General features: G+C 35.8%; 4 protein-coding genes across 4 annotated transcripts; 2 read left to right on the forward strand and 2 right to left on the reverse strand.

The window, feature by feature from the left end:
- Positions 1-472: 472 nt before the first annotated feature.
- LOC109165842 lies at positions 473-1,484 on the forward strand. The gene is made up of 3 exons (XM_019314795.1): positions 473-735; positions 821-928; positions 1,023-1,484. The coding sequence occupies exons 1-3, from the start codon at positions 574-576 to the stop codon at positions 1,359-1,361; spliced, it is 609 nt and encodes a 202-aa protein (XP_019170340.1). The 5' UTR covers positions 473-573; the 3' UTR covers positions 1,362-1,484.
- Positions 1,485-2,641: 1,157 nt separating this feature from the next.
- On the reverse strand, positions 2,642-4,751 carry LOC109165843 (DCC family protein At1g52590, chloroplastic). Its single transcript, XM_019314796.1, has 5 exons — positions 4,473-4,751; positions 4,194-4,251; positions 3,232-3,339; positions 2,968-3,060; positions 2,642-2,871 (listed from the first exon to the last, which is right to left on the reverse strand). The coding sequence occupies exons 1-5, from the start codon at positions 4,663-4,665 to the stop codon at positions 2,790-2,792; spliced, it is 534 nt and encodes a 177-aa protein (XP_019170341.1). The 5' UTR covers positions 4,666-4,751; the 3' UTR covers positions 2,642-2,789.
- A 604-nt stretch (positions 4,752-5,355) lies between these two features.
- LOC109164927 (signal peptidase complex catalytic subunit SEC11C) lies at positions 5,356-7,614 on the forward strand. The gene is made up of 8 exons (XM_019313485.1): positions 5,356-5,531; positions 5,911-6,023; positions 6,384-6,455; positions 6,605-6,640; positions 6,750-6,795; positions 6,884-6,971; positions 7,197-7,254; positions 7,417-7,614. The coding sequence occupies exons 1-8, from the start codon at positions 5,462-5,464 to the stop codon at positions 7,462-7,464; spliced, it is 531 nt and encodes a 176-aa protein (XP_019169030.1). The 5' UTR covers positions 5,356-5,461; the 3' UTR covers positions 7,465-7,614.
- A 14,730-nt stretch (positions 7,615-22,344) lies between these two features.
- Positions 22,345-23,541, reverse strand: LOC109164759. The gene has a single exon (XM_019313308.1). The coding sequence runs from the start codon at positions 23,539-23,541 to the stop codon at positions 22,345-22,347; it is 1,197 nt and encodes a 398-aa protein (XP_019168853.1).
- Positions 23,542-24,119: the final 578 nt, after the last annotated feature.

The following is a 24,119-nucleotide window of genomic DNA, read 5'->3' on the forward strand; positions in this document are numbered from 1 at the left end:
ATTATTAATTCTATCCATTATAATTATTAAAAAATTAAATACTGATAAATATGTAAATATATATATTTTATACCCAATTTTCTTCATGTTATTAACCATATATCAAATAATAGTATTATTCTTCCATAGACCCAATCTCATTAGCCTATCCAATAATCCAATCCCCTTAACCCTTAAGCATTAAGGAACAGATCTCTGCCCTCTGTTTCACACAAATATATATTTGTGTACTGAATATATATTTTCAGTATTCAAATAATGTATTTTTTTAAATACAATATATATTTTTAATATACTAAAAGTATATTATTTTATTTTAAATATATATTATTTGATAATATGGTCACACAATAATGATGGTCTGTTTCACCCATATAGACTTAAAAGAGGAAATGACTGATATACCCTCAGCAGCAGCGTGTAGTACTAGGCTAATCGGTACTTGTAGAGCCCAACCGGGCATTAAATTTGTTGCGCCCATTAAAGCGTGACCAACCACTCATCTAAGGCTGGCTGTTGAGTTCCAGAGAGGAGAGGAGAGGAGAGGAGAAAATCAGTAAAGTAAAAGAAAAGATGAAAATGAGTAAAGTAGTAGAGTGTGTGTTTCTGTTTTTCGCTGTGATTTTACTGTTCATTCCAATCTCTCACTCTCAGGCTAGATTGAATTCAATTGTTGGTTTCCCCCAACCTGCTCTCCCTTCCTTCAACATCAACACAACCGCTCTTTCCCACCAGGTCTGCTAAATCTTCAAATATTCTGCAAAAATCACTATTTTCTCAACAAATTTTCTGTAAATCACTGTTTGTTTTGGATATACAGAATGGGGGGAGCTGTGTTTTCTCAGTGAGCATAAGCACCAGCTGCTCTTCACCTTCACGCACACGAGACCAAATCAGCCTTTCCTTTGGCGACGCTTATGGCAATCAGGTTCGCTCTCTCTCTCTCTCTTTCTCGTCCTTAACTTTCTCGAACATCGGAATCTGAGAATTTCCGATCCGCTGTCGGCTGTTCTTTGGTTAAGGTATATGCTCCGAGGTTAGATGACCCGTCTACCGGGACATTCGAGCGGTGCTCCACGGATACGTACGAGATATCCGGGCCGTGTACGTATCAGATATGTTACTTGTACGTGTACAGGAGCGGGTATGATGGGTGGATACCGTATGATATTACGGTCTACGGGTATTATACCAAGGCCGTCACGTTCCACTACGACGTTCCTATTCCGGCAGGTATCTGGTATGGGTTTGACTATTGCTCCGGTGCTGGTGCCAAAGCTAAGGCAGAATGGCTATGGAGTTCGTTGTCTGTTTTTGTGACGATTTTGTACAACCTTGCTGGGCTAGGTCGTGACGATTAGCTTCGTCGCATTTTTCAATGGCCTTTTACTCTTCTGCACGTCTCATGGACATATTCATTATCTCATCAATTTCAACTACCCGTCTACCCTTTTATGTTTGTTACAAATTTCACGTTGTGATCAGTTGAACTTCCCAGACAAACACATTTTATTGCTGATATTATAGAGCGTTTGGTTCACTGTAATTTAGTTGTAGTTTAATTACAATTCAATGCGTGTCTCAATTACATTGTTTGGTTATAGGGAATTGCAATTCCACAAAATAAATTGCAATTCATGGGGTACCCCATAGAATTGCAATTCAATGAATTTGAGAAAGGAAAAACATATGAAATGACATTATTATTCTTGGTTATTATTATTATTATTATTATTATTACATAAGGGTATTTTAGTCTTTATACCACTTATTTCCTTCTCAATTTCAATAATTCTATTTCTCTTTACCAAATAATGTAATTTGAATTTCTACTTTAATTCCACCTTATTCTTTTTTACCGAATTACAATTCATTTCCCCTTTAATTCCATAATTCTATTTCTCTTTACCAAACAATGTAATTTGAATTTCTACTTTAATTCCACCTTATTCTTTTTTACCGAATTACAATTCATTTCCCCTTTAATTCCTTCCTTCCAACTAAACGTCCCGTTATTAGTTGTTCATTCAAAGGTAAAATTTCCTAGTGCTCTATCAGATAGTTGGTAAATCACAATGACTTAGTGATCTATTAGGTGGAAGGATTAATAATTGGTGTCCACAAAGAGCCCACCATATTGAGTGTAATTTTTATACAACAACTACAAGAGGATATTTGGTTGGTAGAAAGGAATTAGGAAGAGAATGGATTGTTTTCAAAAAAAAAAAAAAAAGAAAAAAAAAAGGAAAGGAATAGTTTTCAATAAAAAAAAAAAAGAAGAAGGGAAGGAATTGTAATTCGATGTAAAATGAATAAGGTGAGAATAATGTAAGAATTCAAATTACATTGTTTGGTATGAGGAAATAGAATTATTGGGAATGAGAAAGAAAAAAATGGTATAAAATTAAAATGTTTAATGGTACTTTTGTCATTTCTTCCCTTTTTTTCTCTCACAACCACCGAATTGCAAGTGGCCATGAATTGCAATTCAGCAAAAGGAAGGAGAATAGCAATTACCTTCAACCAAACACTGTAATTTGCTTATCAATGGAATAAGATAGGAAAAGAATTCTAACTACATCCAACCAAACACCCTGTGCCATTAGGGCTCAATCTTGTGTTTTTCTCATAATCCAGAAACTAATTAAGCTATTTGTGCTAGCAAATTTACGTTTATGTTTGCAAATATTACTTGTAAGTATGTGCCGTATTCTGGTTTTACATTGCTCTTTCTTTTTTATGTATATACATTTACACTATAACTATTGGCACAATGGAATACTACAATTCTATATCTCACACGAATCAGAGCGACCAAAAAATGCATAGCGGTTATTAGCGACATTATCGTATGCGAAATCTCGGACAAACCTGCAAGAATTGTGGAAGAAACAAAAGAAAAGAAAAGCAGATGAGGCTTGTTTTTATGGACTTAAATAGTAAGAGTACGGAGAAGTAATGACTTACAGAGGAACAAATTGGAAGAAGAAAGATAGCTGGGGGAAAGGCAAGTTTATGTACTGCATGATTCTCAGAACAGCTTCGGATTTCACGTACGACCTGAAATCCAAGGCAACCTATGTTGGTAACTAAATGGACATCTCATCTTTCTAAGTACAAACAAAATAAGGAAATTCTTATCTGATACGGAGTATGAATTATAGCTCTGTTTTTTCAAAACTATTTCTGTAAATCAGCTTAACAATAAATGGAACTTCAATTGGCTATTACCTCTCTTTTTCAACAAGTACTACACTTGAAATATCATCAGGAGCTCTTCCAGATCTCCTTAACAGCTTCTTCCCTGCCTCACTCTGTAGAGCCTCAAACCGAATTCTCCTGGGAATCAAAAGCCTCAGTGAAATGAGAAGAGCTTCAACCAAAAGTTTAATATTGTGAAAAATTTGCTACTATGCTGATAGTTGATTGGGTTAGTGAGTTTGACTAGTTGATTGTAAAAAGTGTTTGGTAATTTAGCCGTTAGCTGATAGTTGATTACATGCAAAATGATTTTCTCTAAAAGCTGATCGTAAAAACTACTTTGAGTTGTTTTTTGAATTTTAGTATTTTGGAGCAATAAGTTGTTACAAAAAACTAATTAATCAAACAACCATATTCATTGTTTAACCAAATCAAACAGATAATAGTGGTCAAATAAGTTAAAATTGACTGATATGCTAACTATTTTATAAAACATGGTCTTTATATATATATTTTTTTTTGAGTGACAAGAGAAACCCACAACTACTACTGAGGATGAGCACTAAGTAAACACCGTCTCATGACTCTAGCCAGCAGAAGACCACAAGGAGGTAAACCAGTTTGGTTACCCATAGCTGGTTGGCTCAAACCAAGAATCCCAGTAGACAACTCTTATTGAGAGTCAAATTTGTAACCTTGTGGATACCCAAAAGTCTGACCAATTTAAGTGAGGTTGGTCCATTTGGCCACTATATCTTACCTTAGAAAAATGTAGCAAGATACAAGTTTCTTTTGGTACATCTAGGAGGAATGAGGATTCAATCTGAAACACTAGTCTTTAAGTTAATTCAAGAACTCAGTTGCAAAATCAACTCACGGAAAACCAAATACCCATTGCTTAATCCATTGAAAAGAGAGATTTCATGTTGAAGAAGTTTTTATTTGGACTTTCTTTCTGAAAAAACAAGAAATGAAGGGGGAGGAACACCAACCTTCGGCTATCATTGTCACGGACAAATTTCACTCCTCCGTTGCATAAATTGCATACACCTATCGACCAAATGAGCTAACAACTATTATTTAATTGCATAGACATTTGTACAACCAAACATGGACAAGAAAATTCAAATTCAAATTCAGTTTCATGCAAATAAAAGTTTATATATCGGCACTAAAAGGCAACAATTGTATCAGTAAAGTATAGTAATCGCTTAGATTTCCTTCATTCACAACATCACAAGGAAATAAAAATTTTAATCTTTGAGGCATACCGTCGAACAGCATGATGGGGCGAGTGTCCGCTTCAAAGAAGCTGGCAGTTGCCTCAACCCAATCCACGGCTTTCTCTCCGCCGGAGCTCGGCGGAGACGATACAGTGGCGAAAACAGTGAGGCGGCGGCGCGGCACGTGAACCCGAGGCGCCACCGTCAAACGCGCGGACCCAGCCGGTAGAGTTAGCGCCATATTCACCTCCCTTCAAAGCTGGAACTGAGAACCCCCAAAATGGGTAAAAGAATAAAGAATCAATGGATTTTTATCAAATTGCCCTTGAAGTTCATCATATTTACACATAGAAGCCAGTTTCAAAACAATGGGCGAATGGCAAAATCGTATAAAACATGGAACTCAGGGGCAACTCAAATCGTGTGAGTTTGGAGAGCGCCACGTGGGATCAACCAACGCCTCTAAGTCGATGTCAACCAACCAATCAGATATCACAGTTGGTGTCATCACAATTTAAATTTAAAAGATCAAATAAAATAAAAATAAAGGGTGTGTTTGATAAATACTCGTAGCTGTTACTTGATTGGATTAGTGTGTTTGACTAATACTAGTTAATTGTAAAAAAATATTTGGTAAATTAAATGTTAGCTGATAGTTAATTGCATGCAAAATGACTTTATCAAAAAATTGATCGAAAAATCTTTTTTGAACAACTTTTTAAATTTTTACATTTTGAAACAATAAGCTATTAGTGAAAGCTAATTAATCAAACACTCATTTAACTAAGTCAAATAATTAATAATGTAATTAAATAAGTCAAAATTGACTGATAAGCTAATTATGTTACAATACATTTAAAAAAACAAGAAAGTCCCTTTATTTAGATTTGATTTTAAGGTGGTCAAATGTTTGAAACTTGGAATAGTCCGAAGGAGTGGGAAGCATAGGCACTAGGGGAGTAGGGGGAGTTCTAAAAAGAACAAAACTGAGAAACAGAAGAGGACTTAAGAATCAGCTGAATTTTCAAGAATCAAGAATGGGAAGGATAGGAGATACAATGGAATCTTTCAAGATCAGACATGCCCTCTCTCAAGCTATCACCCTTGGTTCCTCCTTAATCTCTACTTCTCCTGCTCCCTTTTAATGCCTTTCTGTGTTTGTTTGTATGTATATTAACATATTATGTCTGTGTATATATATGTTTCCAACCTGTATTATTTTTATGTTTATGTTTTGGATTTAGAAAACCCATTGCCCAACATTGGCTGTTCCTTGTTATACATAAAATGTTGATCATATATATCAAGGTTTCTGTTCCTTGAAAAAGTAGTTGCTCAATGGAGGGTTAAAGATGTTTTACTGGTTTATTGGGAATGTGGGCAGTTGGATGGGATGGGAAAAGGGAATAAAGTTTTCAGCTTTAGGGGTTTTGGTTGTAGAAGACTTCATTAATATAATATTTCATGGTTTTGATGAGTTCATCAGGTATGATTGTAGCATCTGCACTGATGATTTGGAAGGGATTGGTATGTGTTACTGGGTGTGAATCTCCTATAGTTGTTGTTCTTACTGGAAGCATGGAACCCGGCATCAAGAGGGTATGTAACACGACACTGCTGGAAATTATGGAATTTCCGACCACCTGAAAGTGATCTTAGATTCACTTTTGGTATCCGGAAAAATCTTTGTTGTTATTTTCGACCACTTTTTGTTTTAGACTTGATTTAAGATCACCAGTAGTGCGAGGTGTACTGGGTCTTTTTCTGTTCGTCTTACGGGCTTCGAGAGGCACGGGAGCTTGTCCAGGGGGGAATTGAACCTGGATTATTCCGAAATTCTTCCCCACAAAGAGAGCTCATTTGTCACTTGAACTACCCCGTTGGGTTAATTTTCCTGTTGAATATACTTGTATGTGTAGTATGTACTTGAGTTGTAGCTTATTACTTTTCAATTTTCAGGGTGATATTTTGTTCCTCACCATGAATGATGATCCTATAAGAGCTGGGGAAATAGTGGTCTTTAATGTGGATGTAAGAGCCCTATTTTTTTTTTACTTTCCCTATTCCACTCATCAAACTTTATCTTTACGATTCATTCATAAAGCCCACACGGGCAGCTCAATCTGTTCTAAATCGTGGGCAAGGACACAATTAATAAGGTGTTTTACCTCGTGTTTCAGGGTCGTTCCATTCCAATTGTTCACCGTGTGATCAAGGTAACTGGATTTGTATATTCTTTGTTTTGTAAGCATGACCTATATATGAAGTTGAAGCAATGAGGATATGGACAGACCAAATTATAATACATGTGACCTTAACTTGCAGGTTCACCAACGGAATGACAGCAGAGAATTTGATATCCTAACCAAAGGTGCCTTCATGCTCAATATTTGATTCCATTGTTCCGATATATTGACACTTTGATGAACATTCTTCATCTTCCAAATTTTGGTTTTCAGGGGATAACAATCCAGAAGATGACAGAGGTTTATATTCTCCCGGTCAGCAATGGCTGAATCGACACCATATCATTGGCAGAGCAGTGGGGTAAAACCTCTTGCCTCATTCTTTTCTTTTACAACTTCTGCATATGCAAAAATATGAGAACAAGCTGACGTTTTTGAACCGAACTTATTTTTTGGATACATTCTAAGCTATTAGTACTATATGGGATTCGAACCCTGAAACCTTTTCCGGTGTTATTAGAACACAGGGTACTTAACCAAACTTGTAAAAGTCTGATCTTATGCCATTCATTGTTGTCATTGACAGGTTTTTACCCTATGTTGGCTATGTGACCATTATTATGACTGCAAAGCCAATTGTTAAGGTATGTTTGATCTCTTCTTCTGTGATTCATTAGCTTCCTGAAACTTCAAATCCTATGAATATAATGCCTGTGTGGTGTATATATACTAGGTAGCAGTAAACAAGAATATCTGAAGCAATATAATCACAGTTTTACATGGTTTAATTTAATTTTGTTTTCCAGTTTGTGCTTATTGGTGCGCTGGGATTGCTCCCTTTCATCACTCATTAAAGAGCAGTGGAACAGGCTATAGATTCAGCACTGGTTTTTTTTTTTTTTTTTTTTTTTTTTTTTAAGTACTTAATTGATATCATATGAAAGTAATTGGTAGAAGAGTTGGATTGCACGAAATTAAATTAAAGCTTGGCTAATTGCTAGCTAGCTGAGCTGCTGTCACATTTGTCATTTTCTTAATTACTGCACTTAAATACTTGAGTTTAGTGCAAAGTTGACAAGGGATCAACAATAAATAATTTCTAAATCTAATGCAAACTAATTTACTTTTTAGTTGTTAACCATTATATATTATCAATTATCATATTAATTACATAAAGGCTTAATTTATCATATTAATTACATAAAGGCTTAATAATAATAATAATAATAATAATAATAATAATAATAATAATAATAATAATAATAATAATAATAATAATAATAATAATAATAATAATAATAAGTGAAATGTCATTTTTACCCTCATATTTAACAGTTCTAACACTTATTTAACGGAGAGGGGGGAAAATAGCCACTTTAAAAATAATTGAGGGGGATAAAGTGGTTACATAAACAACACAGGGGGAAAATATGCTATATGTAAACAACACAGGGGGAAAAAGTGTCATTTTCCCTTATATATTATCAATTATCATATTAATTACATAAAGGCTTAATTTATCAAAAAAAAAAAAAAAACATAAAGGCTTAACGTAACCAAGTAGACAAAAACCTAACCAAACTTCACAGATGTGGAATCTCTGAGCAAATAAAACAAATTTAACATAAATAAAAGCAAATAGAGTTATGTAGTACTTTAATTTGTTTTGGTTACGTCAGAAAGCCCACTAAAGTTATATAGTATATAGTTTAAATATTTGTGATTAAATAGTGCTTAATTAGTATGGAATTTAAAAAAAAGAAAATTATTCCATTTTTTTGTAGGTTGCAACGAAATAAGAGGCCGGCACTCAAAAATTTTGAATATAAGAAAAACACTTTAGTACGTACCTCCTACTCAAAAATCTTACTCTATTCACTCGTCCAATCCTTCCGTAAATTTTGAATATATATTATATTTGAATATGTAATGGAACAAATTGATTCAGGGTATGCATGAATCAATAAGTTCGCATAAATAATAAATGATAAAATAGTAAAGAAAATAATTGTAATGATATGCATGGACAAATGTAAGAATATTACAATGGATATTGTGTAAGAATAAAATATTAAATATGATTGTGTAGGACTCTAGGTTAAGACAAATTAATATCTATCAACATTGCTGGAAATTATGGAATTTCCGACCAACTGAAAGTGATCTTAAATCAAGTCGAAAGTAAAAAGTGGTCAGAAATAGCAACAAAGGTTTTTCCGGATACCAAACGTGGTCGGAACAAGTTTTTGACTTGATTTAAGATCACTTTCAGGTGGTCGAAAATTCCATAATTTCCAGCAGTGCAAGTAGGGGCCCACTAAAACCCCTAAAAATAGGGTGGCCACAAGACTAAGTCAAGACTCATCATTCCGAGCCTGGATACAGACTCCAAGGTGAGAATAACTATTGACTCGGAGCCGGTTTTAGAGGCTGGCCCTGGGGGCCCTTGCTCTCTATCCGGGTGGTGGACTTTTGGACTTTAAGTCTTGAATCGCTCGGGCCACCTTCTTGAACCCTGAGTTATGGACTTTCGAACTCTAAATCCCTATTTTTGAGTCGTTTCCAATCTCTCTATCAATATGCAATTTGCAAGCACTTTTTGAGACTTACGCATGTATTCCTGGCCACAAGAAGCTGCATAGAACATTAGAACACTAGGTTCTTCATCACGTGTTAAGATTCATTCAAATAATTATTATATTCAGTTTTATCATAAAAATTCATGATCCCCTTTTTACTGCTGATGGATTTAATTAATCCGGGATAGACCCGAATCACTAAACCCGATAAATAAGGGATAGGAAAGATGTGTGTCGCGGGGACAACTTTGTATTGATAATAGTTGTAGAAGGGTTACAAGGTGAAATGTTGTAATAATAATAAGTAGATGTCCTAACCCAGACAATAATCACTCTTTTTATACTAGCTAACCTCCCAATCAACCCCCCTATTCTCGCGGGGCGGTTGGATCGCGCCTTGACCGGGTCCACGCGGGCACTCGGGGCCGTCTCATGTTCCTGGGCCGACGTAGGCCCCGACGTAGGCCGAGGCCTTGGTCGGCCCCAGCCGGGGCCGCCCTAGGCCCTTCGTGTCGGCCGTCTCATGCTTCTGGGCCGACGTAGGCCGAGGCCTTGGTCGGCCCCAGCCGGGGCCGCCCTAGGCCTTTCGTGCCGGCCCTCCCGGGTCGATTTGCCCCGATCCCGTTCCTAATATATCCATCAACTGCCTACTGTAAATTTGTATATACATATACTACATTTCTATAAGGGTGGAATAACATATTTATTTTAAGAGAAGTCACAACCTTTTTTTATGAAAAAATTAATGTAATTAACAAAAATGTACCATCATAACATAAAGAAAGGTAAAGTATGAGTCAAATTAGAGTAAATTACTCAATGATTGAATAATAATGCTAATTAATAATTTACTCATTATCATAATAATCTAATTATTGAGCAATTGTTAAATAAACTGTTTAAAATGTGAATAAATTATTAATAAAATATTCAGATACAATAATATGACTATACGTCTAATCTAAATATTCAAATTTTAACTTAGTTCAAATCACTGTCCATTTCATTTATAATATAATAGACACAATGTCTTAATAGATCGATTATTACATTTTACACATGATTATTGCTCAGAATAATATGACCACTTCTTTGTTAATTAACTACTATGAAATTCATTACATAAATATAATTAATCTAAAGAAGAAGAAAATTTAAAAAGATGTCAATATTCATCACACTATGTTTGAACTTTTAAATTGTGATTTATATAGAATATTACTGTAATCAATTTAGCTAAAAAATAATGAAGCAATAAATAAAATAATGAGAGGACAATATTTGAAGTTCATATATTGCATACATCTTTATAGTAAATTGTATGAACTAACCTAGCTTGTAGGATACTAAACATATGAAAAGAAAAATGTAAATTTGAAGGAATGTTTTTTCCTAGTTTTAGTAATAGATTGATGGTATGAATAAAGTTATGTCACACCCGCAACCTGGTAGTATCTTTTGTTGTTTTGTTTTTGGAGTTTTGTGAAAATGATTGATTGAAGCATCTAAGAATGCATGCATGCATGCATCATATCATAGCTAATTTAGGATACTTAAAACGTGCAAATGCATCTTGGAGGGAAGATGAACTTCCATACTTTTTTATTCAATGTTTAATGGTGTAATATAATATGACATTTTCTAACCCAACAGGGTAGCTCAAGTGGCAAATGAGCTCTCTTTGTGGGGGAGAATTTCGGGATAACCTGGGTTCGATTCCCACAAATGAGGATTCCCTTTGGGCTAGCTTCTGTACCTCTCGGAGCGAACCGGGTGGACCTGGACCGTTAAACGGATAGAGAAAGACCTGGACCACAGTGTGTGGTTTACACCAAAAAAAATAATGTGACATTTTCTTGATGTGTTATCTTAGTTCTAATGTAAGAATTTTAATTTAAGAATTAGGTATAGTGTTATAATGTACAATAAAAAATTATTTATAGTTGCTTATTGTCAAATTTGATTTATGTAGATAATATATGTCCTATAATCACATAATTTTATAATACAAGACATAAATTCGTAAAATAAGACACATAATATGTTGTGTGTTACAAAACTATTAATCTATTTCAAATATAGAATTCATACGCTTAATGTACAGAATTGCATAACATGAGACACAGAAACGCATCACACAAGAAACATACACATGTTTTATGTTTACTTTAGTTCAGGTACAGAATCAATATTCTTAAGGTACACAATTGCATAACACAAGACACAAAAGCACATGTTATATTTACTTTCAAGTACAAAATTCATATGCTAAAGGTACAAAATTGCATAACATGAGACACATAAACGCATAACACAAGACACATACACATGTTTTATAGTTACAAAAAAAAAAACAAAAAAACAAAAAAACAAAAAAACAAAAAAACAAAAAAAAAAAAAAACAAAAAACAAAAACAAAAACTTGTTACGTGAACTGAACAACAAACGGTTACTTTCAAAATTAAAATTCAAATTACCATCGTATAAAACTTGGATCCACAATGTACTATGAATCTTGGTCCACGGTATAACGATGGGATATAATATTAACCTTGAACTTTAAAGTGTTAGACTAAATAAGTATTTTGGCCCCTAGTCACTTATTAGGTCTAGTGGGTTGATCAGCCGCAAATTATGCTGTGGAAATGTGTTTACCATGCGCATGGTGAAAACATGGGTAGATTCATAATTTCTATACTGTAGATTCATATTTTTTTTTTTTTTTGACAACGTAGATTCATAATTTTGTTTTTCATTTGTTGTTACAGATATTATGAATCTACAGTATAGAAATTATGAATCTACAGTATAGAAATTATAAATCTACAATATAGAAATTATGAATCTACAGTATAGATGTTATGAATTTACAGTATAGAAATTATGAATCTACAGCTTAGAAATTATGGATCTATCCTGTTAACAACAAATGAAAAACAAAATTATGAATCTACGTTTTCAAAATAAAATATATTATAAATCTACAGTATAGAAATTATCGATCTATCCATGTATTCCTACCATGTGCATGGTGAACACGTTTCCACAGCATAACTATTGCTAATCAGCCCCACCACCGGCCATCTCTACATACTAATAAATTTAAGTAGTGAAGTATGTATTTGAAATCCAAATGTAGCATGTAAAAAATGATGAATATGACATTTGGCATTGACCTACAAAAGATGGGATTGTCCTTTATTTTTGGTTTTTAAAACATGTTTTGTACATTATAAATAATAATGAATTGATTTTTTAAAATGATTTTTATATATTACTACATATTTGTTTTTATTGAAACAGTTAGCATACAATCTATTTAATTATTTCAATTAAAATATTAATTATTAAATAAATATTTTAAAACAATTAATGGATTATGACCGCTACGGCAATTAGACACAATATAATATCTCAAATAATATAATAGTAAAAGTCTTACAAAGAATGATGAACATTGAAACTTCATCAAAATTACATATAGTGAAGCTTGAACCAATGATTTTATGTGTTATTATGGCATGTTTAGTGTAAAAACTATTTAGTTAGGTCGGATAATATTCGAATGTTATTTCAATTAGACAAATTTTTAAATAATTTTTTTAAAAGAAAAACAATATCCAAATTATTTGTGAATATGTTAAATCCCAATGAAAATATTTTGATTAATTATTCAATTAATGTTTGATTTAATAAATGTATGTTTTGTAATTGTATGTTTATAAATTATAATCTCAGGTTTTGGGTTATATATATGTGTGAAATGTTAACATCTGATATCGAAATATAACATACAAGTTCGCACAAAATTCAAAATTCAATTTAAATTTTATATTTTAATTCAAATCATTTAAATAACGTGTAACCTTGAGTGCAAATAAGTATGTTATTTTGAATAACTACTAATTCACTCACGCGATGCACGGAAAAAAATTATGTTATTATAAATATAAATAAAAAATAAAAAAACTAAAATATTTTAAATTATTTAATATAATAATATTTTTGAGCTTCCATTGGTCAAATATTTATTATTTTTATAGAATACAAAATTACAATTAAAATTAAAATTAAAATTTTGTATGGTTAATATAATCTCTAATTATGTGCATATTCAAATAAATTTATAGAGAGAATTTACACAATTATATTGATTTATTCTTAATTGTATTTCATCTATATTATAATTTTCACAATACGAATAATAACTAAGATAATTACATTTGGAAAGCAAATTTCAAATTTTGTATGAGTAAATTTAAATTCTAATTGAACACATTTTTTATATATATGATTATATAATATATGACTATTTTATTTTTCAAATGTTGTGTGTGTGTTTTTTTTTTTTTTTAATAAAGGATGTTGTGGCATTAATTATAACATTAATTACTTCTTAAACCATATAGCTTTATTATAGTTGATGAAAAATATGATAAACAATTGACAGCGGTTAATTAAAATAAGGAAACATAGTAATAAATTTATAGTTGTAGTAGTTAGTGTATGGACAAATGGTGGTGATGTGTAGTTTGTGGGGTGGAGTACATAAGTAGGTGATAATACGAACAATTAGCTTAGTGAAAAGAAATGGGTGGCAAGTTGGTGAGTAATTATAATGGAGTATCATATACACTCTTGTATTTACCGCTAACAAACAACGGCAAATTATTCTGTGGACCCGGACTCACAAACAACGACAAATCATTCCGTGGATCCAGGACTTACAGACAATAGCAAATTATTCTGTGGACCCGGGTCTTGGGTCCACAGAATAATTTGTCGTTGTTTGTGAGCGGTAAGGTAGACCCGCGTTTAAAGATACACAAATTATATATTAAATGTTCACAATTTGTGATAATCCTGTATTGTTATTCACAAATTCTCAAAACTTAAAAACATAATTTATATTTTAGATATTTACAATTCCAATACTAAAAATACACAATTTAGGACTAGGGTCCACCTTGTATGGTCCATGACTCCATGGTATAACAACTAACAAACAATCACTCTCTTCTCTGAAAAGTCAAAAGGTTGTATCCCGACCCCAACAATCATTATGCTATGGACACGGGTAACAGTGCCGTTAGGCACTGTTATCTTCTTCTTCTTTTTTTTTTTTCTTTTTTTTTTTTTTTAATTTCAGACCACTTCGTTATAGGAGTATATGTTCATAATTTTATTACTATATGTTCATAATTGTAAGTTCATAATGTCAGAGCTCTATGTTCATAATTTCATAACTGTACATTCATACCTCCATAACTGTACATTCATAATTCTGTAACTGTACATTCATAATTCAATAACTGTAACTTCATAATTTTCGAAGCTCTATGTTCACAATTTTAGAGCTCTATGTTCATAATTTTATCACTATATGTTCATATTGTAAGTTCATAATGTCAGAGCTCTGTGTTCATAATTTCATAATTGTACATTCATAATTGCATAACTGTACATTCATAATTGTATAGTTGTACATTCATAATTGCATAACTGTACATTCATAATGCAATAACTGTAAAATCATAATTTTCAAAGCTCGATGTTCACAATTTTAGAGCTCTATGTTCATAATTTTATCACTATATGTTCATAATTGTAAGTTCATAATGTCAGAGCTCTGTGTTCTTAATTTTATAACTTACATTCATAATTCCATAACTGTACATTCATAATGCCATAACTGTACATTCATAATCCCACAATTGTACATTCATAATGGCACAAATGAATAACGCCGAGACAAAATCAATTTTTTTTTAACTGAAATGATGTGTTTTCCCTGAAAACGACGTCGTTTTGGACTCGTGTCCACAATACACTGCATAATTTGCCCGACCCCAAGAGCTTCACACCTCGTTCCAACAGAGCATTTGAGAGAATGTAAATCATTGTGACTTAATGGCTCAGTCACAAACAACCACTCTCTTGATGTAACAATGCTTATTTGTGAGTGACGATTATAGGAGTCCTTAGCATTTTTCAATTATAATTATGTATAATTTTACAATTAGAAACCATATATTAAAAAATCTTTAGAAAAGAGTAATCTTGTGTGGGATAATAAGTACATAAAATAAAATAAAAATTTAAAAAAAAAAACTATTTTTTTTTGTTTTTGTTTTATTACAAGTAATTTCCTCGATCAGTTTACTGGTGAACTCAAATTTGCTGAGGCTAATATGATTGTACTAGGAAGAGCAAGTGAGCAACCCCTAGTTAGGTCAAAATAGACGGACACCATCTCATCTACACTTTCGTGTATATAAAAATTTATATTTTTTTTGTTAATTTATTTTTTAATGTTTACCCTCCTAATATAGTAATAAATATTTTTATAATTATTAACTATTCATGAATTGATCGACCTCATGGATGTCGTCAACTCGTACCGTAAGGTGTTGGGTGAAGTCCCGCAACGAGCGCAACCCTCGTGTTTAGTTGCCAAATACAAAATAAATCAATTATTTAGTTAGGTTGGATAATATTCTAATGTTATTTCAGTTAGACAAATTTTCAAATAATTAAAAAAAAAACAATATCCAAATTATTTGTGAATATGTTAAATCCCAATGAAAATATTTTGATTAAATATTCAATTAATGTTTGATTTAATATATGTTTTGTAATTATATATTTATAAATTATTTATAATCTCGGGTTTTGGGTTATATATATGTGAAATGTTAACATCTGGTATTTAAATTAAATTTATATTCAAATATAACATACTGAAAATTATCCAAACAAATAATCAATTAAGTTCACACAAAATTAAAAATTCAATTTAAATTTTAAATTTTAATTCAAATAATTTTTTTTTGAAAGGTAATTCAAATAATTTGGAATAAGGTTCAAATTGGCCACTGAACGTAACCTGAAAGTGCAATTAGGCCACTGAACACTCCAAAAATGTGTAATTTCACCTGATAGCAGGTTGCCCTCAATTTTAGCAGGTTATCTGCTTACGTGGCAGCTGAGTTGACATTTTTAATAAATTTTAATTAATTTTTAATAATAACTTTTTATTAAATTTTTAAAAAAAAAAATAAAAATGACTTTATTTTATTTTTTATTTAATTTTTTCCAATTTTTTATAAAATTTATTATTAAAATTAATTATTAAAAATTATTAAAAATGCCAACTAAGCTGCCACGTAAGCAGATAACTTGCTAAAACTGATGGTAACCTGCTATCCGGTAAAATTGCATACGTTTGGAGAGTTCAGTGACCTAATTGCATATTTTTTGAGTGTTCAATGGCCTAATTGCACTTTTTTTTCGTTCAGTGGCCTAATTGCATTTTCAGGTTACGTTCAGTGGCCAATTTGAACCTTATTCCAAATAATTTAAATAACGTTTAACCTTGAGTGAAAATAAGTATGTTATTGTGAAATAAATAGATGAAAAATATGATAAACAATTGACAGCGGTTAAAATAAGGAAAGATAGTAGTAAATTTTGTAGTAGTGTGGATGGACAAATTGTGGTGATGTGGGGTGGAGTACATAAGTAGGTGATAATACGAATAATTAGTGAAAAGAAATGGGTGGCAAGTGGGTGATCGAGTAATTATAATGGACTATCATACATATTCTTGTATTTACCGCTCACAAACAACGACAAATTATTTTGTGGACCCGGGTAAGGTGAACTCGGATTCACATAATAATTTATGGTTGTTTGTGAGTGGTAAGGTGGACCCAAATTTAAAGATACACAATTTATATATTAATGTTCATGATTTATATTTTGAAAAATTACAGTTTGCAATGACCATATATTGTATTTACAAATTTTCAAAACTTAGAAACATAATTTATATTCTAGATGTTTACAATTTCAATACTAAAAATACACAATTTAGAACCAGGGTCCCCTAGTCCATGGTATAACAATTGACAAACAATCATTTTCTTCTCTTAAAATGTTGAATACCCAACCCCAAGGACTCTCTACACCCCGACCAACAGTGTATTTTGGAAAGATGTAAATTTCGGTGACTTAATAGCACATTTACAAATAACCACTCTCTTTGATGTGACAGTGGTTATTTGTGAGTGACAATTATATGAGTGCTTAGTATTTTTCAATTATAATTATATATAATTCTACAATTAGAAACCATTAAAAAGTTTTCCAAAAAAAAAAAAAGAAAAGAAACCACTAAAAATCTTTAGAAAAGAGTAATCTTTTGTGGGATAATAGGTACATAAAATAAAAATAAAATAAAAAAATTGTTTTTATTTTATTACAAAATTTCTCGGTCAGTTTAGTATAAGCTCATATCTACCAATTCAAGGCTCATATCTACCTCTTAATATAGTAATAAATCTTTTTATAATTATTAACTATTTATGGCCTCACTTCAAAATACAAAATAAATCAATTATTAATTAAAAAAAACTGAAATTTTTTTTCGTTGAAATCATAAGGAATGAGTCAAAAAAATTTATGTTAATCCCAAGATTTGAACCCCTATCTTTTATCATAATAACTCAACATGTGTTCAACCAACTCATCTAAATCAATTCTTGTTAACATTAACTAGTTTTATTTTACTAATACTAACACATATACTATGGCCCTGTTTGGTAAAATGGCCGTTAGCTTATTGTGCTAATTAGAGAGTATAAATAGTTGATAACATTAGCTGATTGTAGAAAAGTGTTTGGTAAATTAGTTGTTAACTGATAGCAGTTTGGTATAATTTCTTTTTTCAAAAAGCTAATTGAAAAAGTTGCTTGGAGTAACTTTTTGAATTTTAGCCTTTTGGGGTTGCAAAAAGCTAATTAACCAAACATTTATATTGATATTTTAACTAAATCAAACAATTAATAGTGGTCAAATAGGCCAAAATTGGCCACAGGGCCTATATGTACATACAAAAATTATACCATACTTACACACTACTAACTACTTGCCTCAAATGAGGTTCAAACCTTTCACCTCCCACTTAGGGGAACAACTAGGTACCAGTAGACCACAAGCCATTTGATAATTTTTTTTTTTTTGGTGAGATTGAGGGGCTTAAAGCCCCAAGAAACTAAGCAATCCTTCTAGTTGCGACGCCATTGGCGTCACGCACAAGAAGGGAGATCATGTCTGTAGGTGGGAAGTCCAGCAAAGTTGTTCCCCAAGGATTGCCATGCCCCATGTTTGCTAGGTAGTCAGCACTTTGGTTGCCTTCACGGAGGACATGCCGGAGTTCATGGTCGAGGAAACCTTCCATTAAGACTTTGCAATCCAGAATTAAGGTATCCGCCTCCGGACTGGATCACGAGTCCATGCGTAGAGCCTGAACTAGCGCCTCTGAGTCCGATTCTATGATGAGTTTCAAGATCTGCTCATTTTTAGCCATAATGAGCCCCTCGCGGAGACCCCAGAGCTCAGCAATAAAACTGTTTGTAATGCCAATTTTAGAGGTGAACCCTCTAATCCAGTTACCGATATGATCACGAAGCAGGCTTCCAGCACTGGCCATGCCGGAGCAAGATTTCCTAGAGCCATCCGAGTTGAGCTTCATCCATCCCAGAGGAGGTGGTGACCAGTTTACCCAAATCTGTTTCGCTATGCTCGGGCCTCTATGATTAAGAAGGTGATGCTTTGCTTCTTCTGTCTGGTGGGCAACCCGTCTCCAAATCTCCCTCGCTGGTATATCATTATGGTTGAACACGAGTTCATTCCTTACTTTCCAAAGATTCCACAGCATGTGAGGGAAGAAGATGCTCCAGTTGATGTCGCTGGCAGAAGGTGGCGACGAGCAGCCGGCATTTATGATCCAGCTTGTCAGGGGGCGGATGGAGGTTGCATCAAAGTGATTCGGGGGGTGGCAGAGATTCCAGCATTCAACTGCCAACTCGCATCTACGGAAGAGGTGGTCTAGCGATTCTTGTCCCCTCTCACATCTTGGGCAGGAATCATCATAAGTGAGGCCTCGGTGCTTCCTCTCAGCATTACAAGGACCCCATTGTTGATAATTTTCCAAATGAAGATTTTTATTTTTTCCATGCATTTCAGATTCCACATCCAGCCTTGATCAGTAGGATCCCCGGTATGACCTGCAATTAAGGAATAAGCAGATTTAACAGAAAAAAGGCCCGTACCTGAAGGAGACCACGATAGGGAATCTTGTTGCTCGCTGTTGATGCTGATCGGGACCGCCCGAATAGTGTCGACTACAGGCGTCAGCAGTAAGTCTGAGCAGAGTCTGATATTCCAGGTTCTATTTGGGGAAATAAAGTGACTAACCGTTTGTTGCGCCGCATCGTGGGGAGGCACAACATTTGGGAGGGAAGCAAGCGGGACGTCCCCAACCCAGTGGTCGTGCCAAAAGTTGAGGGTGTTACCATTACCAATTTTCCATTTGACGCCTTGTTGGAGAATTTGGCGCCCTTTGATAATACTTCTCCATCCCCAGGAACAATTATTGGAAGTGTCAACCGAGAAGAAATTCCCGTCTTTCATGTATTTCTGGGTCATAACCTGGACCCAGAGTTTATCTTTATTGGAAACTATTTGCCACGCAAGCTTAGTGAGGAAGGCTTTGTTGACCTCTTGGGCTTGCCTTAGACCCAACCCCCCCATGTCTCGTGGTGCACACACCTCAGACCAGCTGACCGAGTGCACCTTTCTTGTGTCTTCCGAGTGCCCCCATAAGAAGTTCCTGCAAATCTTGTCAATACTGTTACAAGTACTTACCGGTAAGGCCATGGATTGCATGATATAGGTTGGAGTTGTGGCTAGAGAGGACTGGACCAAAACCCTTCTACCTGCCATGCTTAGGGTACTAGCTTTCCAGTTAGCTAGCTTTCTTCGCATCTTATCAATAACGGTTGAAAAGGTCGTCTTGGAAACCCTCTTGTGAAGAAGGGGGATCCTAAGGTAGGTACCTAGGGACGAAGTTACCGGGATTCCTGTGTGTTCTCTAATGTCTCTTTTGACCCCTGCATTAGTATTGGGTGAACAAAAAATTTGGGACTTAAAGAGATTTACCTTAAGGCCGGAGGCGTGACTGAACTTGTTTAGGCAATCCATCATAACCTTAGCTTGATGTGTCGAGGCTTCACCATATAGCATTAGATCGTCTGCGAAGAAAAGGTGCGAGATACCAATACCGCCTCTAGAGACCGATAAGGGCTTCCAGTTTTTCGCAGCTACCTCTTTTTGGATGTCAAAGGCCAGTCTTTCCATAATCAGGTTAAAGAGGTAAGGGGCAAGCGGGTCTCCCTGACGGAGTCCACGTCCCGGGGAAAAGGAGGGCAGACGTCCACCGTTCCAAAGGATAGAAATGTCACTCTCTTTAAGAGAGAAGAGAATGAGCTGCGTGATGTTTCTGGGAAAACCAAACCCATCAAGAGTTTCTTCAAGGAAGGACCAATCCACACTATCATAGGCCTTCTGGTCCGTTTCTGGAGATCCACTTTGAAGACCATAAGTCCTTTTCTACCCATCTTCTTATTCATCGTGTGGATAACTTCTTGAGTGAGAATCACGTTATCCAAGGTTGAGCGGCCCGGGAGGAAGCTGTTTTGGTGAGGTCTTATAAGCCGATACATGATGGGCCTCATACGGTTGACTAGAACTTTTGACACCACTTTGAAAGCCACATTGAGCAGAGTAATGGGCCTAAAGTCAGAGGCTATCTCCGAGACATCTTTTTTGGGAATAAGAGTAATAAACGCCCGCAGAAGAGAAGTCGGGACTTTGCTGGTGCTAAGAGCCTGGTTGACTAACCCCGTAAGAGTTGGTCCAATATCTTCCCAAAAATGTTGATAAAAAACCGCCAGGATGCCATCTGGACCGGGGCTACCGAACTTCTTGATACCAAGAACTGTTTTCCTAACTTCCTCTATCGTGGCTCTCCGAGACAACTGAATGGCTTGTTGTCTCGAAATCTTACGATCCTCTGCAATCTGAACCAATTCTGAGCTCCCATTCCTGTCAATTCTGTCAAAAAGCGAAGCAAATAACGAAGTGATATGGTTAGCAAGAGTATTATTGTCATCTGTCCAATTACCGTTTATTTTGAGGAACCTGATTCTGTTCTGTTTCTCTTAATAATGGCAGAGTTATGGTAGAACCGGGTGTTTCTATCCCCATCTTTAATCCAGTTGGCCCTTGACTTTTGGAACCAGAGAGTCTCTTCCTGATCAAGCACTTGCATGAGATTAGCGGCAAGCCGTTTTTCCAAGGCCTGGAGCCCCCTCGAGGTAGCATAGTAGGGACTAGATTGGATACCCCGAATCCTGGCCTCGAGATGCGCTTCCGTTTAAAAATATTGCCAAACACATCACGATTCCAGGATTTGCTATGTTCTGTGATATGTCCAAGGATGTTATCAATATCTTGCTCGCCTCCTTTCGTGGCATTTTTCCAAATCAGACCATAGTCTTCTCTATTAAGCCAAGCTGCCTCAAACCGGAACGGACGGAGATTTCTATCCGGCGGTGCGCCCGCCACATCCATGAAAAGAATTGGGTTGTGATCAGAGTGTAGCCGTGGAAGGACCACAACCTTGGCCTCGGGAAAGGCCAACTGAGCATCCATATTCCAAAGAACTCTATCAAGCCGGCGCGCGCATCTGAGTAACTCGGTTACCCACAAAGCGGCACCAAGTGAATTTAGTACCAACCGATCCAGGATCTATGAGTCCACAGCTACTAAAAACATCGGTGAATCTTTGCATACCCGGGATGTTAATAAATTCACTTCCCCATTGCTCTTCTACCATAGATATATCATTGAGGTCGCCCATGAGAATCCAAGGGCACTGAATAGAGTTACTGAACAGCTTACAGTCCTCCCAAAATCTAGACTTGGCCATCAGGTTAGGTCTGACATAGGCAAATGTGACATAGCCTCCTGCCACCTTCGTATGGATTGCCTGTGAGGAGTGTTTAACAACCTGTAAATCTGTTTGCCCCTGCTTCCAAAAGAGGAGCAAACCACCTGCAAAACCAATGGGCTCAACTAGAAAATGATTAGTGAATCACATGGAAATAGCCATATTAACCATACCCTCCACTCTGGGGGAACGGATCTCCAGGAGACAAAGGATATCGGCTTTGGACGAGCGTAAAAGCTCTCTTACGTGCTTTCTAACACGTCCATTGACAACACCCCTACAATTCCAGGAGATGGCAATCATTGAGAGATATCGGTAGGCAGAGAAGTTTGGCAACCACCTTCTCCAGGCGTGAAACAAGCCATGGCGGCTGGGTATTCAAGACCCGAGTTCCCAAAACCAAAACCAGTAAAGGTGGCATTCAAGCCCCCAAACTGGAAGGATGAAGCAGAGGCTCCAAGGCCAGAACTCTCGCCCGGCGCAAAACTACTAGCATCAAAGGAGATAGAATTATCAGTTGTCCCTCTTCTACCCGCAATCCTGGTACCGCCGCGGAAGGTCGTGCGAGAACCCCCACGGCCACCGCCAACTTGGCCGGAGGAACGTTGGGCCGTCACCCGATCCACCTGAGCAGCCCTCTGAATGGGTGTCACGCTAATCCCCTGAACATAGGGGGTTGACGGATGAGAAGGAGCAGGATTAGAAGACTTACATTTCCCGTTCTCACCATTCTTTTTCTTCTGGTTATTTTTAGTGGAAGACTGGCGGTTGTCCTTACTCGATTCCTTCAATCCACTCAAGGATTGGAATTGGTTACCTTTGGGTCGGGGTGCTGCATTCTTGCTTTTGGTCTGATTATGATTCTTCTTGGCAGCCTCCACGGAACGTTTCCGAGTCACCACCATCCACGGACCATATTTGGCCCTAGCGGTCTCAGTTGGGGGTGGCTGCTCCGCCGGAGCCGGGTCCGGCATCACATCCTTCTCCACGACTGGTTCTGCATTAAGATCCATCGTGTTGTCAGCCGGAGTTGATGGTGCTTTTGAGTGCGGACATGTTTGCTGGCGATGTCCAACAATGCCACATCCAAAGCACAGCACGTGAAGGCCTTCGTACTCCACCTCATGGAGTAGATCGTTCACCCAGATTTCCGAGACCAAAGGTTTGTCAAGGTCAATTTCCACCGCAGCTCTGGCGAACCTCCCCTTGGTCACAGCTGTAGTGGTTCTATCGAGTTTCAGCGGCTTCCCTACGTTGTTCAAAATCTTCTTAATGATGTCATCTCTGAAGTATTCCACAAAGAGTTTGGGCAGCCTCACCCAAACGACCATTTTTGCAAGCTTAGCCTTAGATGGATCAAACTGTGGCACCCACCGTTGAGCAACAAGGTAGTTATCGAACACCTTCCAGGGACCATCGATGAGGACATGCAAATAATCCCTTCTGCTGCTAAAGCGAGCCACAAAGCAGCCGTATCCAATATCGATAAGTTCCATTTTTTCCTGAAGGCCCCAGATCGTTGGCAGCCTTTTATTTAGCACATTAAAACTGATATTTTTACCTAGATATCTGATGATCAAGGCGAGCTTCCACTTCTGGCAAAGCTCCCTCCTGGTTTCCAAGGGGATAGACTCTTGGGATCCCATCTTCTCTAGGTTGCGTATTCATGTCACCATTAGGCTCCAATTCTGGGTCCTCAAACGCCCAGTCGTTAAGATCCGAGGTGGGGGGGACGTCTCCATTCAACAGCAATGGAGATGCAATAGCTTCCGCGAAAGAACGCTTATACGTGCATGCTTTGTTGTGGGAGCGTTGATCCGTCTCCGCCTCCTCCATAGGGTCCGAAGGTGGGGGGATGTCGCTCTCCATCGATGTTTGCATGGCCGCCGGACCGCCGCTGGCCGCCATAACGGCTAGGACGCGTACGGCGGAACTTACCAAAAAAGAACCAGAAAGCCAAAGATGCGTTTCTAGAGAGAAAAAATCATTCCCAATCCTTTGATCGGTATTGGAGCCATTTGATAATATAATTTGATTTAGTTAATCTGTATTAGGATTACTAAAATTTAAATAA

This window comes from Ipomoea nil, unplaced genomic scaffold (genome assembly GCF_001879475.1).
Source record: "Ipomoea nil cultivar Tokyo-kokei standard unplaced genomic scaffold, Asagao_1.1 scaffold3069, whole genome shotgun sequence".
Taxonomy (NCBI): domain Eukaryota; kingdom Viridiplantae; phylum Streptophyta; class Magnoliopsida; order Solanales; family Convolvulaceae; genus Ipomoea; species Ipomoea nil.

Coding starts and splice junctions, on each gene's coding strand:
- LOC109165842 (XM_019314795.1), top strand. CDS start 574: ATGAAAATGAGTAAAGTAGTAGAGTGTGTGTTTCTGTTTTTCGCTGTG. Junction 736..820: donor CAACCGCTCTTTCCCACCAG/GTCTGCTAAATC, acceptor TTGGATATACAG/AATGGGGGGAGCTGTGTTTT. Junction 929..1,022: donor GCGACGCTTATGGCAATCAG/GTTCGCTCTCTC, acceptor TCTTTGGTTAAG/GTATATGCTCCGAGGTTAGA.
- LOC109164927 (XM_019313485.1), top strand. CDS start 5,462: ATGGGAAGGATAGGAGATACAATGGAATCTTTCAAGATCAGACATGCC. Junction 5,532..5,910: donor CTCTCAAGCTATCACCCTTG/GTTCCTCCTTAA, acceptor TGAGTTCATCAG/GTATGATTGTAGCATCTGCA. Junction 6,641..6,749: donor TTGTTCACCGTGTGATCAAG/GTAACTGGATTT, acceptor CTTAACTTGCAG/GTTCACCAACGGAATGACAG.
- LOC109165843 (XM_019314796.1), bottom strand. CDS start 4,665: ATGGCGCTAACTCTACCGGCTGGGTCCGCGCGTTTGACGGTGGCGCCT. Junction 3,061..3,231: donor GTACTTGTTGAAAAAGAGAG/GTAATAGCCAAT, acceptor CTTGGATTTCAG/GTCGTACGTGAAATCCGAAG. Junction 2,872..2,967: donor TTCTTCCAATTTGTTCCTCT/GTAAGTCATTAC, acceptor CAATTCTTGCAG/GTTTGTCCGAGATTTCGCAT.
- LOC109164759 (XM_019313308.1), bottom strand. CDS start 23,541: ATGGAACTTATCGATATTGGATACGGCTGCTTTGTGGCTCGCTTTAGC.